Source organism: Hippichthys cyanospilos, chromosome 14, assembly GCF_059441005.1.
Source record: "Hippichthys cyanospilos isolate Australia breed blue-spotted pipefish chromosome 14, RoL_Hcya_1.0, whole genome shotgun sequence".
In the NCBI taxonomy this organism is placed as follows: Eukaryota; Metazoa; Chordata; class Actinopteri; order Syngnathiformes; family Syngnathidae; genus Hippichthys; species Hippichthys cyanospilos.
Window position 1 is genome coordinate 18,285,001 of NC_142382.1, and position 21,271 is coordinate 18,306,271.

The window sequence follows — 21,271 nt, forward strand, 5'->3', positions numbered from 1 at the left end:
AATCCCCCTTCAAGAGGTTAGGAGACTCACAGTGCGTAGAAGACATGCTTCAGCTTTCCATAGTGGATTTACCAGCATTTCAGAACTAGCAATAATGACAAGGTAAGCTAACTCATTTTCACTGTACAATTGCTATAGTCTGTAAAGAGTTGTGGTCAGTGGGCATCAAGATGAAGCATACAAAAACTCACATTTAACAGTGCGTTGAACATAATAACGATGATGTAGGCTAGCTGCTAACGTTAGCCCCAACAAAAAGCATCTATTTTTGAAACACCTGTCCCTAACCTAGCCGACTGAACTTTTATTTGAATATTAACATTGAAATTGTGAAATGCACTAAATGTTTTGCCTATAGCCGGGGTGTCCAAAGTCGGTCCTCGAGGGCCGCTGTCCTACATGTTTTCCAGGTTTCTTTTCCTGACACGCCTGATTCAAATGATCAGCTCATCAGCAAGCGCAGCAGAAACCTGTTAACGATCCTGACCATTTGGTTTTAGTGTAAAGTGATCCCTTGCTACTTCACGCTTTGATTTTCGCGCCCTCTGTCTTTCATGGATTTTTAGGGAAAAAAAAAAAAGCTCCACTGTATTGTGGAGCGACAGCTGTGACGGTTTCTTGCATGCAAGACAGAAGAGGTAACTAGAAATGTGCTTGCCAAGGGCCCTTCTTGGACGTGGAACTACTGGAGTACATATATGTACTTAAATCTTAAATGATTAAACCTTTTACACTGTACAGTAAGTAAACAGTTCCCCCCTTCCTTTGAAGTCTCACGCATATTAGCAGTCATATTAGCTGCGGCCCAGACGTAGAATTAAAGTCAAATCTGTACATGATCAAACATGATAGTGTATAAGGTTAACTCATTTAAGATAACATAGGTATGGATTGCCCCTCATACGGTGAATTCGCCTTACGAGCCCAACCGCGGAATGGATTCATCTCATAACACGGGGGCCCACTTTTTTTTTTTTTTTTTTTGAAAATTGGGGGTGCTACTTCTCAGGTTTTACTTTTCGCGGGGGGATTCTGGTCCCCATTAACCGCGAAAAACGAGGGATCACTGCATTTTCGTTTTGTATTCTTTTATATGTCAGGTCATTTTCATGATACGTAGGGGAAAAAACATGCACAAGCGACCATATCTCAAGGTTTCACTGTAATGAATTCCAATAGATTTGTCCTGCTTTTTGTCGTATTTTTTCCATCAATGCGAGTGACGTCTCAGATCTGTTTCATTTACTGTTGAAGAACACTGTCACCAGTATCCTGTGCTGGAATTTGTGGCAAAGTGCTACCTATGTATTCCTGCCATATGAGTGCCTGGTGAAAGAGTATTCCCAACTGCTGGGGACATATTAACACAGTCAAGAGCATGCTTGAAATGAAAAAATGTTACATGTTTTTTTTTTTTTTTTTTTTAAAGAATGTTTCATGTGTGCTAAGAGATGTCAATGATGGGTGGCTTCTGAAAAACAATAAACAGAATTTGTCTATTTTAATCATTTCCCACGTTTAAGACACATTACTCAGACCTAATGTGCATGTTTTGGGGATTTTTATAAACGACATTTCTCTTTTGTGCCTGTTGAACCTTAAAAAATAATGACAGAGCCATAAGAAAATAGCGCTTTATTCATCAAATCCAACCATGTAGTAATATATTTGTTAGGTTTTCAGTAGGTTCAGTTAGGTTCACTAGACCAGGGGTTCTCAAACTTTTTGGAATCAGGGACCCCTTTTTGGAAATCAAATTTTCCAAGGAGAAAATGGTTACAGAAAAAAAAAAATCATCCAAGCCACACATAAGTACCCTTTTTATTCATCAACATTTGACAAATATATTTGTTACTTTTCAGCCATACTGAGGTTCACAAAATGAAAATTACACATTTTCACACTTCCTCATAACAAACTGGGTAAATTTTCCCCAAATAGGGTGCTCCCAATTATTTTGTGACTAAATGATCCTTTTTTTTTTTTTTTTTTTTTTTTTTTAAATAACCCAAATGATTTGACGGTTCACGGAGCCCTTGTAGTCAGGCCACGTGGGCTGCACCCGAAATAATGTTTTGGAAATTATGTCGTTTAACAGTTCATACGTTTGTGCTTGATCTTTGTTTTATTGGCGCCGCTTCTGGCCGCTGTTGATATTACATACATATGAGTAGCATGATGTCGTTTTTGGAGCAGCCAGCAGCAATATTAATCTAAAGCGTTGAGCGGTCTGTGGTGATAAAATGGTTGGGGACCGCTGCTCTCCATCACAGGTGCCAAACTAAAGGTCACAAGGTCCAGATCCGGCCTTCCACATCATTTTATGAGGGAAACAACAACCATATTTTTTCCCCCAATCTCAATTTTGAACAGTTATTATGGGCCTCTGATTTTAAAACTACGTGTATGACAAATTTTTAAATTTTGTTTGACTTTCCAGCCCTCTGACAGAAACTACAACTACAATGTTGCCCACGATAAAAATGATTTTGTCACCCCTGCTCTACATGTATCACAAGCTGCAAGCCTGTGACTACAGTATGTATGACTGCATTGTCTCTATCAAATTGAGCTTCATTCATTCATGATCCTCAAGAGCTTTGGAGAAATATTCTGCGGACTCATGAGTCAAAAATGCAACTGTTTGGAAGGTGTGCAGCCTTGTACTTTTGTCGAAAAAAATAGCATTTGGTGAATATCACATGATGCCAACATAAAACATGTGTGATAGTTCGAAGCTCTTTGCTTCCTCACGACCAGGACTAATTGTTCTGATTGATGGAAACATGCATTCTGCTGTTTGTCAAAGAGGCAATATGGTGGCGCTTGACGAAAGTGCATATGAAAGTGCAAACGGATGCATACCATATTGAATGAGATGTATATATTATCATTTTAAGTCTTGTAAATGACATGAGATTACTTATTTTACATGTGAATAATGTTATTCAAAAACAGATACGTGGAGAAAATTGGTCTGGTTTTGAGTTATGCAGGTATAAATTGACCCCCCCAGTATTGGGGATGAAAATTAGAGAAAAATCTCAATTTATACACGGTAGGTTGTTATGACTGTACCGGTAGTTGGTTTTATGAATGACAGAAGTTTCAACACATTGTCCACCCTGGGCAACAGCTGTGTGTTTGATGTTTATTCAAAAGCTGATCCATCATTATTTGTGCATGCGCATGGGCTGAAGAGGTTCTAACTTTGTTCCCAGAGAATGTAATAAAAAAATGCGGCCCACCGTGTTTTCATGTAAATCTTTGTGTGTGTATATATATATATATATATATATATATATATATATATATATATATATATATATATATATATATATATATATATATATATATATATATTTTTTTTTAAATAGCTGTTTTCATTCCAATTCAAATCTAATTTGAATTCATTCAAAATGTCTCTCCTTTCTTAAGTGTACATAGAAATGTACAACCACTGGGTGGGGGGGGGGGGGGGGTGGGGGGGGGGGAGAGAGTGAGGTTACTAAAAAAACATTCACAATTGAATCGAACCAACATTTGTTGTGTTTTACCTCTGACTTTTGAAGACCCATTGTGTTTCCTTCAGACAATTGTTGGAAGATTTCTGTGAAAAGACGCAAGCGTGTCAGACAAAATGTTAACGGTGACTCCCTTCGTGTCCCGACTTCACACACTGTTCATGCATTCCAGGCGAAGAATCAGACTGATGAAGTTCTCCAGAGTCATATGTCCAGACGACGCGCCATAACGCAGGGCCATCAGATTTAGCATGTCATCTCCTACTTCCAAACCTGAGCAGAAACACATGATTTCTCAGTAAGGAAAAAAATGAAGGCAAATGTTTTGGAGTTGTTGCATCATACATACACTATAGTATACGTTTTGTATCACATCAGAGTGTGTGTTGAACTCTCCGTTGGAAAAATAAAAACATATTTTCAAAGGAAAAATCTCTCTCTCTCTCTCACACACACACACACACACACACACCTACACACACACGCACACAGACACACACAATGAACAAATTTGATTTCGATAACAAAAAGGGGTAACCTCTACCTTTATGTTTTTTAGAAATTAATAGTTAATTAATTTTTTTTAGCTGTTTGAAAAAAAAAGGAGAGAAACTTAATTTGAGCCTGAAAGGGTTAGAAGAAACGCCAACTCCAGCTGAACCAACGTGCATTATATAGAAACTTAGGCAAGACTGGTTTTGCGTTTAATTTAGTAAACAATTATTAAGCACCCGGATGAGAAGGGAACGAGGTACGTATTATGTATGATTTATCGGTCTATTTTTTCATGTTTATCTTACAGCTTAGTAAAACAGCATTTGTATTCTCCCTTTTATTCCACTAGAGAGTCCACTAGAGTAAATGATTGTGAATTTTTTTCCTTTTGTATTTTATTGATCGCATTTCCTGTTTGTTTGTATTTTAGAACTTACAGTGTGTTCAAACAAGGAAGGAAAAAATAAAAGTGGGGAACTATCAATTAAAGAGACCACCTTTTTTCAACTGGGGATGCTACATGTTATGCCACGTTTAGTTGACAGTAAGTGACAAAATGTCCACTCACTGAGATGGATTTCAAATAAAAAACAAAAAAACAAGGACTTTTGCTACTTAATTCATATTCCACAATAACAATAATGATTTGGATATCAAGTTTTGACTAAGTGAGGCTTCATAGAACAGTCAGTATTATTGTAAATATTCTTTTTAGAGGTTCCTAAAAAAAAAAAAAAGCTTAAAATGCTAAAAATGTTTTGTGGAGTACCTGACACATTGATCGCATTCCTCAGTTCACTCAGTGAAAGTTTTCCAGTTTGCAAAACGTCTGTGTGGTAGAAAATATCCTGGGTAAAATTAAAAAAAAAAAAAAAAGAGTAATCAGAAAAATCATTCTTGCATGCACAAAGTCTGTCAGAAAAGTTCCAGAGCTAGTTTCACAAATGATATACAGTACAGTCTAATTTAGATCCAAGCTAAACTCTACAAGTGCTCCCCTTCCAAGTAATCGCTCCGGAGTCTAATCAATTTACGCAGCCCCATTTGCCATGATTTTGTTCACTCCATCATTTCTGGATTTTTGACAATTCCTTCGTAATAGCCATTATGATGCCATCCCTATCTTCGAAACGATTCAGTTGATACCCTCCTTGGACTTGGGAAGGGTGGCGGGATTCTGTGTGGCTGATATGGGTATTTGTTTCATGACAGTGACGTCCTTAGTGGTCAGGAACTGTCAAATGCTCAGGACATTGTTAGCAGCCAAAACTCGTGCACTAAACAAGACAAACACTGTAGGATGTCTTTGTATACTGTCCATCCCGCAGGGTCAAATTTGTAGCTAGTAGACAGGATTTGAAATGTTATATCTTGTACAACACAAGTCCTGGAACTTTCCGGATAAATCTCATGTAGTATGTTTCGACATTCAAGAATGTACCTGGTTGGAATCTGATCTTTTTACCTTATATTTGACCACTTTCTTCCACAGGCGAACAAATTCCTCACTGTTCAGCCTTCCAGTGATCGATGTCTTTGCATTTCTTCACATTAAGGTATGAAAACAAATTGGTTTGGACTGGTCATTGCAATTTATCAATGGCCAAACTATCAAGAGGGGTAAAAATGGGGTAAAAAAGTCAACCATATAGAGAACATCCCAAAAGGATACATCCATCAATGCGACCATACTGCGACATGCATCGATGCTGAAACCTCCAGATTTCAAGACACCTATAATCAACGAAAAAACGAAAATTAAAAAAAAAAACTGTATTGTAAAGGAGAACATCAAAATGTTTTTCCCGCTAACCTTTGAGAATGTTCTCATTGAGAAGTATCTGGAGCTGCTCAGCATCCACTTCTTTGTGCTATAAAAAAAGAATGAAACAAATGCAGGAAAAAAAGCTGTTGACTATGCCATATAGCAGTGGTTCCCCAACCTTTTGATCACCGCGACACGGTCAACGCCTTAAATTTAGACTGCGGACGGGGGGTGCTGTCTGCTCTAAAAACCACAACATCCTTGTCAGTGCACCTCAGATTTATATTGATTTATATTGTGGACTGGCGGCACGGCCTTAAATTTAGACCGGGGGGGTGCTGTCTGCTCTACGCCTCAGATTTATATTGATTTATATTCGGGGGGCCGGGGGTGGCTGCTTTAAAAACCACATCACAAACGTATGGACGGGGCTTTCTGTCGCTGTTGTAGTTTTTGCCCACTTTTTTTTTAATCGCGCGAGGAGAGGGGAGGGGAGTGGAGCGAGCTTGCTGTGCATGGTATGGAAGTACTACATGAGTACGCTGCCAGGCGCTAGACCGCACAAGCACACAGATTGGATAATTTTCCACGGCACACCTGACAATATCTCGCGGCACGCACAGTGGTTGAAAAACACTGCCATAAAGGACCAGTAATTTGACAAACGATTTGGAGTGGCACCATAGTAACATGAAGTTAGCAAAAAGAAAACACGCGTGGGATTGCGCTCTCTCGCTAAGGGATGACATTTCAACATCAAAAGGTTAGAAGATTCGTTCGGAGATATGCTGCCACTTTCCACAGTGGATTCACCAGCATTTAGAAACCTGGTCAGCAAGATCCCTGTTGCAACTAGCAATAATGACGAGGTAAGCTAAAGGTAAACTTCACAGTACAATTGCTATTAATAATAGTCTATAGTTGCGGTCAATGTGTATCAAGATGAAGGATACAGAACTCCTGTTAAACAGTACGATAAACACCTTAGCAATGATGTAGGCTCGCTGCTAAGGTTAGCCCCACCAAAACCATTTTTTTAAACATATGTTTATAACTTAGCCAACGGATCTTGAATTTGAATACAGTGGACCACCGGTTTACAACGTCCCTACTTTACGTTATTTCTTCACCTTACGACGTGGCCCGTGACATTTTTTTTGTCCCCTCTTTACACAATTTCTTTTGTCTTACAACACATCCAACATGGGAGTCAGTGTGCTTGACACATCCAACATGGCGGTCAGTGTGCGCTCATATGTCTATACACGCATCAACACTTAGGTCAGTACAATACTGGTCTGCTATTGGTCGTCGTCACGACTCCCTAAGATACTGGTCTACTATTAGTCGGCGTCATGAAGATGCTGGTCTGCTATTGGTTGGCGCACGGCGTCACAAAGATGGCTGCCTAAAGACTTGATCTTGTTGGAGAGTGCTTTCAATATGGTATTTATTGTGCATTGTAGCGCTTAATTCAAACTTTAATTGATTAGCCACGGGTCCCAAGATTGCTAGTGATGTAAAGAGAGAAGTAAGAAGATGATTAGCATGGAACCAAAGCTGGAGATAATCAAGAAATACGAAGAAGGCTAAGCTACCCTAGCCTAGGCTGTCCTCACTAGGGAATATGGCCACAATAAGATCGTTCAGGTCGTTCAAAGGTAAATAAATCCTTTATACATTTTTTATTTATGATGTTATTTAATTATATACATGTATATTTTACATATGTAGCACTTAGTACACTATTTTGATACCAATTTTTAATAAGTACAGTGGGCCCCCGTGTTACGAACTTAATCCGTTCAGCGGCTATGCTCGTAACTCAAATTGCTCGTATGACAGGCAATCAAAACCTATGTTAATTAGTGAATGCGTGCAACGCATGCAAAAACCTTAGGTAAAAACATTGCGACTTTATACACGTATTAAAAATTAGTAACATAATCTACTGTACAGTTAAATTAAATAACATAAATATACAAAGGAAGAATGACATTAACCTTTGGGGCGACGTGACTTGAGCTGGTGGTAGGGGGAGGCGTAGGGGAGCAGAGACGAACCCGCAGAATTGATTTATTTTCTTAAAAGAGAACTTTTCTCAAACGAGAACATATCACTGGCGATTTCCTTCTCTTTAATCCATAATAGAAGAAGCCTGTCCATTTTGTTGTTGACCGAGGTCCGTCCCCTGGCAAGGAAAGTCTTGCCCTTAGAAGATTGCCGAGTTACGGCCATACTCACTAGCAAGGTTAACTATGCGTGCGCCTCCTTCATATTTTTTTGTTATCTCCTGCTTCGTTTCTATTGGCATCATCCTCTTACTTCTTCCTTTACCGCCACTTGCAATTTTAGAAGCCGTGTCTAACAGATAAAGTTTGCAAAGTCTTCACAACACACCGACCAGCTGTGCCATCAAGCTAGATGAAGGCGTTCAGCCAATAAGCGTATAGGCATTTCTGTGATTGACGTGACGCCGACCAATAGCATATCCGCATCTCCATGACTGAGACCGTAACTGTGACTTCAATCGACCAATAGCATATCGGCATCTCTGTGACTGAGACCGTAACTGAGACCAATAAGACCAATCAGCATATCGGCGTTTCCGTGACATGCGAGAATAGTTATTTTTGGTGATGCAGCAAAGCGAAAAAAATAGTGCGGACACACTGACCGGCATGTTGGATTGTTCGTAAGACGAAAGGTTTGTGCATAAGAGGGGGACAAAAAACACCGCGGTCCACGTTCGTAAGATGAAAAATTCGTAAAACGGAGTTCATAAACCAGGGGCCCACTGCATATACAATTTTGATGTTTTTATCTGAGACTTTACATGCATTAGCTAATTAACATAACTTTGGATTGCCCGCCATACGGCGAATCTGCGTTATGATCCCAACCATGGAAGGGATTAACCTCTAAACCGGGGGCCCACTGTATTAACGTTTTCTACATATTCCAAGTCAAAACCCTTAAAATGTGCATTGTAAATAACATTTGTTTTGCTAGAATTATGAGTGAAATGATTACACATGGTTCTATAACTTTCCTAACTGTTACCCAGTTTAGCTTAATTGTTCAAAATGTGTTTGAAAATAACCAAACATAGATAAAGCTAGCCAGCAATGGTATTGCAGCCCCTTAAGCCCACTTAAGCAGTCACCACCAAAAAAGTGGGTGTCCCTACATGTGCTGATAGCTGTTACAAAAAAGGCCTCAAATCACTTTTGTGTTTTTCACCGTAGAGATTTTGGTGCTGACATAATTTTTGCATACAGACCTATTACATAAGTGACAATGTTCAAGGGCCTTTTTTGTACATGTGCTTTTTTCTGCAAATGGCAACACATGCAGTTTGCCTTACGTTTGACACTTTGCACACGCACTTGCACAATATTCAATAGTACAAATTTGAATGTATATGTTCAAGTTCACCTGTCAGTCATTTCACCTGCCTAGCCTCTATACACATGGTAAATGGTAAATGGACTTTCACTTTTAAAGCGCTTTTCTACCTTGGGTAGTCAAAGCGCTTTACTCTAACTTTACCTACTGATGACGCAGCATCAGGAGCAACTGGGGTTCAGTATCTTGCTCAAGGACACTTCGACGTGGTCTTGACGGTCGGGGGATCGAACCCACAGCCTCTCAGCTGGGAGACGACCACTCTACCACCGAGCCATGCCGCCCACATGACACAGACGTAAAAGTCACAATTACGGGTTTTGTGAGACAATGTTTTTACATACCATGTCAGAGGACTGTTGAAAAAATAATTTCTTGTGTTCATCATCCTGTATATGTCTGACCTTTTTGACCTAGGATCAAAGAATATAGCATAAAATACCATCCGTACAAAAAAGAAGAAAAAGCAATTACTACCTTTTCACGTGGCTCGTATCTGTGCTCCTGTGAATTTTCACTGTGAAGAGAGCCGAGATGTTAGACCAAAGAAAAGAAGTGCATTTAACTTACTCAGAGTCCCACTTCTTTCAAAATTGTAGATTCCCATGAATGCAAACAGTAAACTAAGAAGCTGACGAGTGAGTGAGCATACTAGCCGAGGATCTCTACTTTAGAGAAGATGGTCAGGATGAAGGAGCCATTCTCGTTGGGATTGAAGGTGGAAGGCACAAGGATGTATTCACCAGGTTTCAGCAAGATGAACTCCATGACCTCACGTGCGTTCAAGTGCATTTTGGTTTGGGCAACAGGTGGCTGACTATTGAAGAAAAATGATGGGAACTTCCCCCTGTGTGTCTTGTACTGAAAAATAGCACATTCTGAGCTTTATTACCTGTTTCTAGGGACTCTTTACACTAATGCATATTTACAAGAGAGGATTTAAATTCTTACTTTTTCCGTCACCTTGTAGAGGAAGTCAGAAATCAGTTCACGTTGAACAACAAAAAAACAATATTTTAGTGTTCAATAAAAAGGTCTTCCTTTGCAAACATCAGTTATTCAAGTATACTATGAGTATACCGATTTAATACCAAAACTGAGGCAGTATACTTATAAACATCAGCCAAATTTGATTAAGTATACTGAGGTTGTACTGAAAAGTATGCAGAAAAATACCTTACTACTGAGACTCAAACTCACTGCATATAAAAGCTTTAACTCATACTCAGAACTTCAGTAAAAACAAAAGAAATCTAAAATACATACATAAGATAAGATACATAGACTTAAACTAATATGAGACCCTAAACTATACTCTACACTTCTTTCTGCCGCAAGGTGCTAATACTCTTTGTTTTTCCCATTACAGAAAAGAAGATACGTGTTTTTTATTCGTGAAGTATAAAACTTGTATACAGTAATTGTGTTATCCTTGTAAGTGCACTTCAAGGATGAACCTGTAAACTAAACTGTGGACTCAAATTACAAAACTGGGATAAAAGTGGTATACAGACAACTGTCCTTGTAGTACACTTCAAGGATAAACCAGTAGTTAAAGATGATTAGCTAAAGATGTATATGACTTTTATGCCAAAAGTAAGGTTTGGGTGGTATTACTGTAAAATGGTATCCCGCTCTATCTAAAAATAGCAGAGGTTTCACCTACATAGGTCTCAAACTCCAGTCCTTGAGGGCCGCAAACCTGCATGTTTTTCATGCCGCTCTCCTGAACACACCTGATTCAAATGATTAGGATAATTTACAAGCCCTTGCAGCAATTTTTTTCACACTGAGCGGTTACCTTGTTTGAAAGGGAGCATCCCTGATGGTGTCTGTTATACTGTATCCCAGATTATAAAATTATAAAATTTTCTGTGTACAAGTCAAGTTTTTTTTTCTCCCTCATTTTCAACACCCATATTCAACTTCCACACATCCCAAAGGCAGAAATATGAAAATCAAAAATAATTTTGATCATGTTATATTATCATTTTATTTATCGGTTTATTACACTGTTGTGCTAATAAAGAGAGTGGATTTTGAAAGGAATTGAGTACTTCAACTTGATTAATTTGCTGTTTGACATTTTTTGTTGTCCTTGCTATACGTATGTGTTTTTATTTGGTGATTTGATTTGCACAGCGCAGCTGGGAGTAGGAGTGGTCATCACGTCTGCCTCACAGTCCCGAGTTCAAATCCAGCTCGCGCTGACCTGTTCTCTTTGAGCCTGTGTGAGTTCTCTCTGACTAATTTCCACATTTTAAAAACACGCATGGCAGGTGAATACGAAGAAGGCTAAGCTACCCTAGCCTAGGCTATCCTCATTAGGGAATATGGCCATAATAAGCTTGGACAATTTAGAGTCTAAATTGTCCTTAAATGTGATTGGGTGCATGAATGCATGTTCGTCATTGTGCCCTATGATTGGCTGGCAACCAGTCCAGCGTGTCCTCCGCCTACTGCCCGTAGACAGTTGGGATAGGCACGAGCAAGCCAGCAACTCTAGTGAGGATAAGTGGCTACGGATAATAAGTGGATGGATGATTTTCACAGTGCGCAACTTAATTTGCCTTAAATGGGACAATGCACGTTATCAAGGTAACAGTCGGGATGTGCCACTCTATGCTCACGCCACTTTTTAGAATAATAGAAAGCACTGCTGTAAAATGTCATTAAGTACGAATGGTACTAATTAAAAAAAATATTAAAAGATGTGCCTATGAGTATGATTCCGTCCTAGTTAAGAGAATCCTGGTCTCATCCACAACACAGAAGTATTACAGAAGTATTGTAAATAACAAATGCATCTAATGCTGCTAACTTTATAGTGAAGCACACTACGTGAAGTAATGTATCACCTATGCATTATAGCAGTAGCCGATTAGCCTCAGTATCACTATCCCAGCAGTCTTCGGGTAGTAGGTGGGGTACGCCCTGGACTGGCTGCCAGCACACAGTGACGAACAACTTTTTACGCAGCCAATCACACCTAAGGACAATTTAGAGCATGGATGTCAAACATACAGCTCACGGGCTGGTTCTAGCCCGAACAGGTTTAATTTAGCCCGCAAGATGATTTTGTAAGTATAAAATTACATTTTTTTTTTTAAAGAAATGTTGAACGTTTTATGATTAATAGTAATGTTAGTTTTTTGTCAGTATTAGTGTTTGTACTATTTTGGACAGTATTAAAAAAGAATAATAAATCTAAAGTGGCTATTTTAATGTTGTATAAATATACACCATGATTTTATTTGTCTGGCCCACTTGTTGATAGATTTTCCGATGTGCGGCCTGCAAGCTAAAATGAGTTTGAGACCCCTGATTTTGTGTGTGACCATTTAGAGTGTCCAATACAATTTCATGCATGTTTTTGGAATGTGTGAGGAAGCGTGTCCCCGCCTACTGCCCATAGACAGTTTCACCGAGCCACTCCTTCTTGAACATAACTGACAATATTTATCCCAACGGCATAGAAAAAAATTAATTGGAATTGTGTTCTTTGAGTTGCGAAAGAAATACGTTTTTTTATTTTACTTTAAAGTGCATTTCAGAGATTGTACTTATACTTTTATTTCAGTAGATTTTTGGTTCAGCACTTTTACTTTTACTCAAGTCATTTTTACATAGGGTAGTTTTATTTTTACTCAAGTAAACAATCTGTGTACTTTGCCCATCACTGGTAAGTTTACTTAAGGTACCATCATTTTGAACTAAAAAGTACGTCGTTATTTTTCTGGGTACCTGTGAGTGACGTCAATGCTGAACTACGATTGCAGCTACCATTATTTGTCAATAAAGTCTATATAGTGTAATAGAAACAAATAATAGAAACAAATCCAATGTGCTTAGTACCTCAAATACATTAAATCCAATGTGACGATTCTGAACCAAGAGCCTGTGTCTTTTGTCAGTCTTTTGTATAAGAGACACCACAATATTATTTTCTCCTTTTTTGTCTGAATCCTCATTGGTGATCTTGATCCGGTATTGTGGATTAGTCCAGAAACTCTCTAAAGGGACATACAAGAGCAAAATGTCATCTTGCTTTTAAGTGGTGCTATTGTTTCTTGCTGATGATGATGTAGATTTGTCATAGCTCCCAAATCTGCACTAAAGACTTTGTAAGATATTATCATCTGTACGCAAGTAAAATATATTTTGTATAAGTTATTATCATTGATTCGGGCTGAAATGGCTTCACCTCTATGATTCAAGCAACCTCCAGCAGTGGTCCCCGCAACCCATCTGCCTTCATAAGATGAGGTCATCCATTGGTGAGCCAAGCTCCCATCAAGAAAGTCCGGATAGGGTGAGCAGATATCCAGATCCGCAAAGAATTTACAAAAATCTTCAATGGTCATCCTGTTTGTTCAGAATGAAAATGACTTCAATGCACTATTTAGGAATAACTCTTTTGTAATACAGTAATGTGAATACTCAGAATTTTAAACTAAAAAGGCTGTTTTTTGTGAATTCCTTTCTATTCATAAACATACTCCAAATTAGTGCCTTTGGGCCAAACAGAGATTTGTTTGATAAAAGTAACAGCTTACCAAAACTCTCCATCATCATGTGCTGAAAGGCCTATTTGACGATCTGTTTTACTCACTGTCTGCCACAAAGGAGACCTGAGGGCAGATGGGTCAAGTTGAAGAGTCAAGCCTCTCACTTTCATACATGGCCAAAAGTTGGGCATATGATACCCATTACTGTTATTCCAATGTAAAGAAAAAGCAACTGTGAGTTTTAATTAAAAAGAGTGAGATAAAAGGCAGTATAACCAGTAACAGGTATTTTTATGTACAAATCATGAGCCCATCTCGCCATTTTATACAGGGGTCATCCTGCTTGAGGAGTTGGTGCCAGCTTTCCATTGAGTGAGAAAAAGGACTGTACATGCTAGGCGAGTTCTTTTCAGGCGAGTGAACCACTACACTTTTAGAGATGGATATCCTTTCCTGGCATACTGTTAGAATAATTGTATATAGATTATTCCATATTTGTTTCTGCAACATGTATTGTTAGAATAATTGTAAATATATGACTATACATTTGCTACAAAATATAAATGCTTGCAATGAAGACATGTTTTGCTGTAAGAATGATTATGATTACGATTGTAATTATTATCGTGACTATGAATTTGCTACAAAATATAACTGCTTGCAAAGAAGTAAAGGTATGCTGTGAGAATGAGTGCACTGCTTGAAGAAGAATATTGTCTTGTTATTGTTTTATCTCATGCAGGAAGAAGGCCACTCAAGCCTGCCTGCTGGAGTGATCCTGCACCTGTGATTATCAGAGTATCTTACAGACAAAATATTCTGCAAAATGTCTTGCTATGCATAATATTTTATCATACATGTATTAGTTTTTCACCCACATGCTCACACATAGAAGGACAAGTACACTAGGTTCCTGCCATAGACGTTCCCTTGATGCACTTTTGCCCCTTTTAGGGCTGGAACCTTCATGTAGTTAGGGACCTCTGTATCAAATAAAAGAGAGGGGGTTCAGAGCGCAGTAGAATTGACCTGGGCCCTTTCCTCTTCGCTCCCCTCATGCATGAGCTGGAAGAAGATTGTCTTTTCTCCTTATTTGTGTACAGTTTCTTACAAATGTCTAACAAACGAACCTGACGTATATTGGTAGACATGGATATATTCTGTTGGAGTTGTTTGAATAAAGTGAGGAAATGGCATCCCTCCTGCAGCTGTAATGAATCACAAGCATGAGAACCTAATGACCTAATCACAGGCACGACAACCTAATCACTTGATGGAACCCTACGAGGTCTGCTGCCATTATCCTGGGAAAAGAGTTAGCAGTGATTGTATGGACTTAAAGTGTACAGGTATATGGACGTCCACCTACGTCCCCCGCAGTCAGAAAGTGATTGTTACCATGCTACCATAATGTCTCCCCTAACCTTTCAGGGCAGCAAGTGGTTTTGTCACCAACCCTAATGAATAAAAGAGGGGCGGACAGAAGATTGGTGAACTGTGCACATCTCTGTCCGCTCTCCGCTTTTATTAAATGTTCTAGGTTGTGTAAACCTGACACATACATCCCATTTATTACTAAAGAAAACTAGGTAAGATATTTACAACGCTCAGCTGCAGCGCTGATCTCTCCTGGTCTTCCTTAGTGTCTACCTAACGGGCGTGTGTGAGTTTCATGCAGGAGAAGGGCACTTAGATTTGTAATTGGCTCCCGGCGAGACCAACGACCAATGAAGGCAGGAGTTGTGATCTACGCCCACCCCAACTCCTGAACCTTGAAGCAGCTTCAACACCTGTCTAATTGGTGCAGAGCTTTACGCATACAATCCTTCCTCTGTGGCTACCAATGGCTGTAGCGTCCCCGGTAGAAATAAAGTTGGTCTCTATAACTGATTGTTTTTCCTTCTTTGTGTGAAGAGCTAAAATAAAAAATAAATAGAAAATGTACTCAAGAATATACAAAAAGGAAAACCATTGATAGTTACTCAAAGTGCTTTAGCACACTCTAGTGGAATAAAACGAAAAATACAAACGCAAGTTTTACTAAACTCAGTCACAAACATGAAAATATGTAACGACAAATTGAACATAATACGCACCTGGTTCCCTTATGGACCTGGTGCTAGACAGTTGTTTACTAAATTAGATGCAACTTTGGTTTCGGCTGATTATTGATTGATGTACGTTCCTTCAACAAATTGGTGCTTTTTGTACGTCAGTTATTCGCGGCAGTCGCTGACGATTTACGACACTTCCCTTTCTTAGGTCCTTCAAAAATAAAGCACCAGCGATATTATGGTCCTAATATGAAAACATAAGAACTACATCCGCAAAACAAAACTAATAGCAAAGTAATTTACAACGGTGTCTCTGCATTTGGGGCCAGCCTGCAAGCGCTAGTGGAGTACTGCAGGCTAAAAATAATTGTCTTCTCTTTAGAGCTTAATAACCTATCTATAATATCCAGAAAAATAATATTCATGATTATGACTACCAATTATGTTACCAAGACAATTCTGTTGTAAACCTTTTGCATAATCCAAAGGCTTTGCCAAACCCCAACACAATTTCTCTGACTGCGACTTAAGTAGGGCCAGCCCGTGAGCGTTTGTTATGTATGACAAGCCACCAAAACCGTATTGCGCATGTCTTTATCCGCTCTCAGTAGACTACCACGGAGCCCGGTCAATATTGCCCTAACACCAAAATCAGCCAATTGAAATATTGGAGTGACGTAGATGCAAAACGTAACAAACTTGTTCAGTGTTTGCGGATAGCAGCAGCAATCTAGCTCTGTTCTCATTGTAACCTAAAGAACAATAAAAGCAACTCATCAATATGAATGATGTAGATCAGGGGTCACCAACATGGTGCCCGCGGGCATTGGGTCGCCCCCGAGGATCAAATGAGTAGCCCACAGACCTGTTCTGCAACTAGTTTACAACAACAACATTGTGATTTTCTAGGAATTTTACTCACGATTATGCATAAATGACATATACATTACGTATTACTCTTGGTTCACATATTTATTACAGCTGTTTCTTAATTATTGTGAGAAATAGAAAACATGATTAGGGTCTTCACATAAACTGGTAGCCCTCAGTACCAAAGAAGTAGGTCTCGGTTTCAAAAAAGTTGGTGATATCTTATGTACTGTAGATGCTTTAATAAAGATGAAATTTAAAACTTTGCCACAAGCAACAATTTGAAATTAAACATTTAGGACCGCATCAGCTGCTGGATTTTAACATTGTTCGAGCAGAAAAGGACAATTTCCGAGAGGGACGTGGCTAATTGTGTGATTAGAAAATCGCTGGACGCTACATGTACTACAATGGGATTCAAAGATAGAAAAAGTGGATGCCATCTTTCAAGCGAGAGACAGCACCGATGATATGGAGGATAACAAACACAGCAGCAAATATGAACGAAGCTTGTGATACCATGGAGAGATTTTGCCAGTGTGATCACCTTGTAGCTCTACAACTTGTGGGCAGCACACTTTTCATTAAGTTCAGCAAATCATTTCCATGTGCTGAATTTGAATGTCCAACTAAAATCTGCCGAACAGTCACTCAGCGTTGCGTACTGGCAACGCCCTGTCTCTGCTGCAGGTGATAATGTGCATAATCAGGAACTTAGACACTGCTCAAAATTATCATCACAACTCCAATGACAGCAACTGAGTCAGGAAAAAAACCTTATAAACACTTAGAAAAGGATCAAGAAATTTACGAGAAACTCAATGGGCCAGCATAGATTAAATGCACTTGCTGTATGTCGTCTATTGAGAATGAATTCAGTCATGCATTACTGGACTTTGACAAATGGGTCTTTGACAAGTTTGCCCTGATGAAAGATCAATGTGCAGTCTTTCTTTTCAAGACGTGAACAACTCTGGTAAGTGATATTTTCATTTGGCATCTTTTAAAGCTTTTATTCATAGGCTTAACTTGTAAAACTATCACTAAAAAGAATTGAAAAAGCATTTATTGTGTAGGTTTTGCTGCTTATGTCCACTCTGGTGCCCCACTCAGCTTTTCATGCTAGAAATGCCACTGGTGACTACATTTGACCAACCCCTTTTGTCATGTATAAACTAAGATTATGAAAATCTCCAACGTAAAGGAAAGGGGAAGAGTACTTGTTTAGAAATGGAAAGAAGTCAAAAGTGCACCGTTTAAGTGTTTTGGTCACTGCAGCCAGCCATACAGCAATTCATCCATTCGATGTTTTCTTTCAGAAAACATCAGAGGGCACTAATATGGCTACCCGATTTTTGGTCATAGCAATAAATTACACCACACATGAAGCATGTGTTTTTTGTAAGTACAATGAAGTACATGAGCTGAACTTAAATTTGTGTTGAACACTGTCCTGGAATGTACAGCAAGTATTTCTTACCGATCACTCCAATCCCCATTCCATTCAACTTTGCCCCAAGGGTTCCACAGACGCACCAACTTCACAATACTACCAGAACTGATCATCTGTTCAGAGAAGAAGACATTCAAAAAAGGTCACATAAAATATGAAAAATCTATCTTTTAGTTGTCACCTGCTTGACACCTGTTACAGTGTAGGCATGACCTTGGACCAATCCATTTTTTGAAACATAATTGTCTTGTGTCTTCTAAAAAGCAGACAAGAAGCAGGGAAATGGTTGATGAATTCATAATTGCTCAAGCTTTTTATATGCCACACAAACTGTCTAATTGTGAATCTTATTAATATTATAAATCACTAAAATGAATCAAAGACAAGACTGTAAAACTAGTTACACGTTGCTATATATAATGTTTAATTTTTACCCCTAGCTGTGTACCACAGCCCATTAGTGTTTGACGATTTCCAGCTCTGCACATCAGCTCCCACAGGTTATACGGCGGCTCTGACAACCGGATACACATGTGAACCCCACCCATGAAGTCCATCATAGCTTCGGAAGGAGTCCCTGCTCTCATATCTGCATAGGAACCACATAACCTGGCAGAGTAGGTCAAATAATATTGTTATTAAATAGCTAAAAGAAAATAAACTCGTAATGTCATTCTGTTACGAAAGGAACAAAGAAATGGTCTTGTACTTGGCATAGGCTTTCTCCAACAAAGCAGGCCAGAACTCATTTTGGTTTTTGGAATGAACAAAGACGAGTCTACCATCGATGGTTGGTAGCTTGTCATCGATGACAACATCCACCCATATTCCAAATCTCCAGAACTGGATTTTGAAGATACAAAACATACAAATTATATTTACTTTTTTTCTTTCAATGAACTGTACTACTTGTGTCGCAAGAGTGATTTGGGAACTTTATGACAAACAAATATTCTGTCATGATATAATAATTATTCAATAATAATAACATTCCTGTATGCCACTTTAATAATGAGTATACAACAGTATCTACATTATTTACCCTGAAGTGAAATAGCCCACAGTAGTCATCATCGAACATTTGCTCGAGGGGGACAACTTTCTTGAGGATGTCATTCCGGAATGTCAGAGCCCCGATTGATGCAAGAAACCAACAGTTTCCTGATGCAAAATCATAAAAAAAGTCAGTGCAATACAGTTCTAAAATATTGTTGATGAGTAGGTTCTCCTACCAAGCATTCCTTGGCCAAAATCAAATCTGGAGACTCCACTTTTTATGAAGGATGGATCATGGGAAATTTTCTGAAACACATACGGCATTAAACGTTCAATGCAAATGCATGAGGAAAAATGGAATTGAAAGTGTCAACTCAATTTACTAGGATCACTCTCATCATACCTACAAAGTCCAATGTTTGGCAGAGAAGATATCAAATATTAAACTTTCTAGAATCACATGTTAAAGAACTGAAATAGATCATTTATTTCTGCACCTGGATTTCAATTCATGTCATATTATACAAGAGGAAATTAGGCTTTCCTATTATAAAATATACAATGATGCAATGTAAGCATGATGCATGATGGGATTCCAAGGCCGTTTTGAAGGATTTTCATCTTGTGAAAAAAAAAAACAACAAAAAAACATTAACAGCTTTTCTATGCTGCAGATTTGGCAGACAGAAAATATGCAGATATAATGTTATGCATTGCATGAAATAAAACACTTTCCTGCAGCAAAATAAAAGCTTTCCTGCAACATTTAGATTTTGGATAGCAGCCTTTTGTCAATTACAAGTCCCACAACACATAGCAATAACATTCTCATTATGGAAGTCCAAGCTAGGCCACTCAAAGAAGTCATTGAAAGGCTTGCAAATATCATAAATTTTTTGCTAGCGCCACCTGGTGGTTTTGCGGTGTCAACATAAAAAAAATTCTATTGCACCCCTTTCGTGAGTTGCTGTTGAAAGGATTAATGCAAAAATTGGGGGGAAAGGCATGATATAACATTGGGTTTTTAGTATGTCCAAATATGACAGTATTTCCAATTTTCAATGGCAGTAAATAAGCCCAATATGGGCTAAATTTGACACCTTAGGCCCTAAGGGTGGCATATTGAAAGTCGACATGTTTTGAAAAACTATGCAATATTTTAGCTTCCCAGTGTTTCTTTTTTTTTGTATGCTTTTCCAGTGATATCACACATCGAAAACATGAAAAAGCATCAGTTGGGTCAAAATTTTCCCCAGGGGTTAAAGTAGTTTGATACAATTTTGCTACTTTGGTGCCTAAAGGGTCAACTGCTTTTGGAATGGAAAAGTAAAGCCCTCATCTCTTAACTATGATTACGCATGACAAAAGTGCAGCGTGAGAATACAAGTCAAGAGTGAGTGAGTTGGAAATTGACTAAGGTACATATCCCTTTTTTACTATTATGTCTACAAATGTATTGTTGAAGTATTGTATCTAAGTCATGAAAGAGACAGTGAAGTTTGCCTGGTGAAGTGAGGACTAGAGTCACTCACCGCTGGTCTTAGCCACACTACTCGTTCCAAGTCAGATGGAGAAAGTAAACCTGTGCCAATGGAGTTCCTGTCAGGAGGGAATTTCTCATCTATGTACCTTACTCTTTGGACTGAGCAGTACTGTTTCAGTTCTTGGAAATTTTGGTTTAAGAAACTCTTGTCAAAACTTCCATAGCGACCTTGTCTGTGACGAGTCTCCATTATATTAAGGCACACACCGGGTGGAGGCATTGTTGTGATGTTGAATATCTGGAGGAGGAGATAGAGAACAACTTTGTCATTGGCAATGTTTTTGCAATCTTTGCATATATACGGTATACAGTGGTCCCCCATGTTACGAGATTAATCCGTTCCGTGGTTGAACTCGCAATGCCGCGTTCAGATGGAGCACGTCGTTTAAGCTCTACGTGAGGCGTTTTTTCGCGAGGTCAAGATGAAGTTCACTTTTCTCGCAACAGTGTCATGCGAGCGGAGGAGAGTGAGCTTGCTGTGCACTTTACAGTGGATCCGGAAAGGAGAGTATTGCGAGAACTTTCACTTTTCCAGGAAGTGGCAGAGCCAATATTTTCTCCGACAGCACCTTTATTGTTTTTTTACAATGCGTGTCCCTGGCTTTACGGCAAAAAATAAAAAGTTTCAATGTCGCAATCAAGTGGCCGATACAGT

General features: G+C 38.8%; 1 protein-coding gene across 1 annotated transcript; it reads right to left on the bottom strand.

Moving 5' to 3' along the window:
- Positions 1-1,444: 1,444 nt before the first annotated feature.
- On the bottom strand, positions 1,445-20,836 carry LOC148413215 (calpain-2 catalytic subunit-like). The gene is made up of 21 exons (XM_088433672.1): positions 20,606-20,836; positions 19,310-19,379; positions 19,120-19,238; positions 18,787-18,920; positions 18,512-18,686; positions 18,259-18,333; positions 18,105-18,190; positions 13,749-13,823; positions 13,392-13,557; positions 13,048-13,203; positions 10,144-10,155; positions 9,845-10,053; positions 9,670-9,709; positions 9,537-9,605; positions 5,833-5,890; positions 5,692-5,753; positions 5,485-5,553; positions 4,789-4,867; positions 3,681-3,797; positions 3,510-3,610; positions 1,445-1,471 (listed from the first exon to the last, which is right to left on the bottom strand). The coding sequence occupies exons 1-21, from the start codon at positions 20,834-20,836 to the stop codon at positions 1,445-1,447; spliced, it is 2,130 nt and encodes a 709-aa protein (XP_088289798.1).
- Between the last annotated feature and the right edge of the window lie 435 nt (positions 20,837-21,271).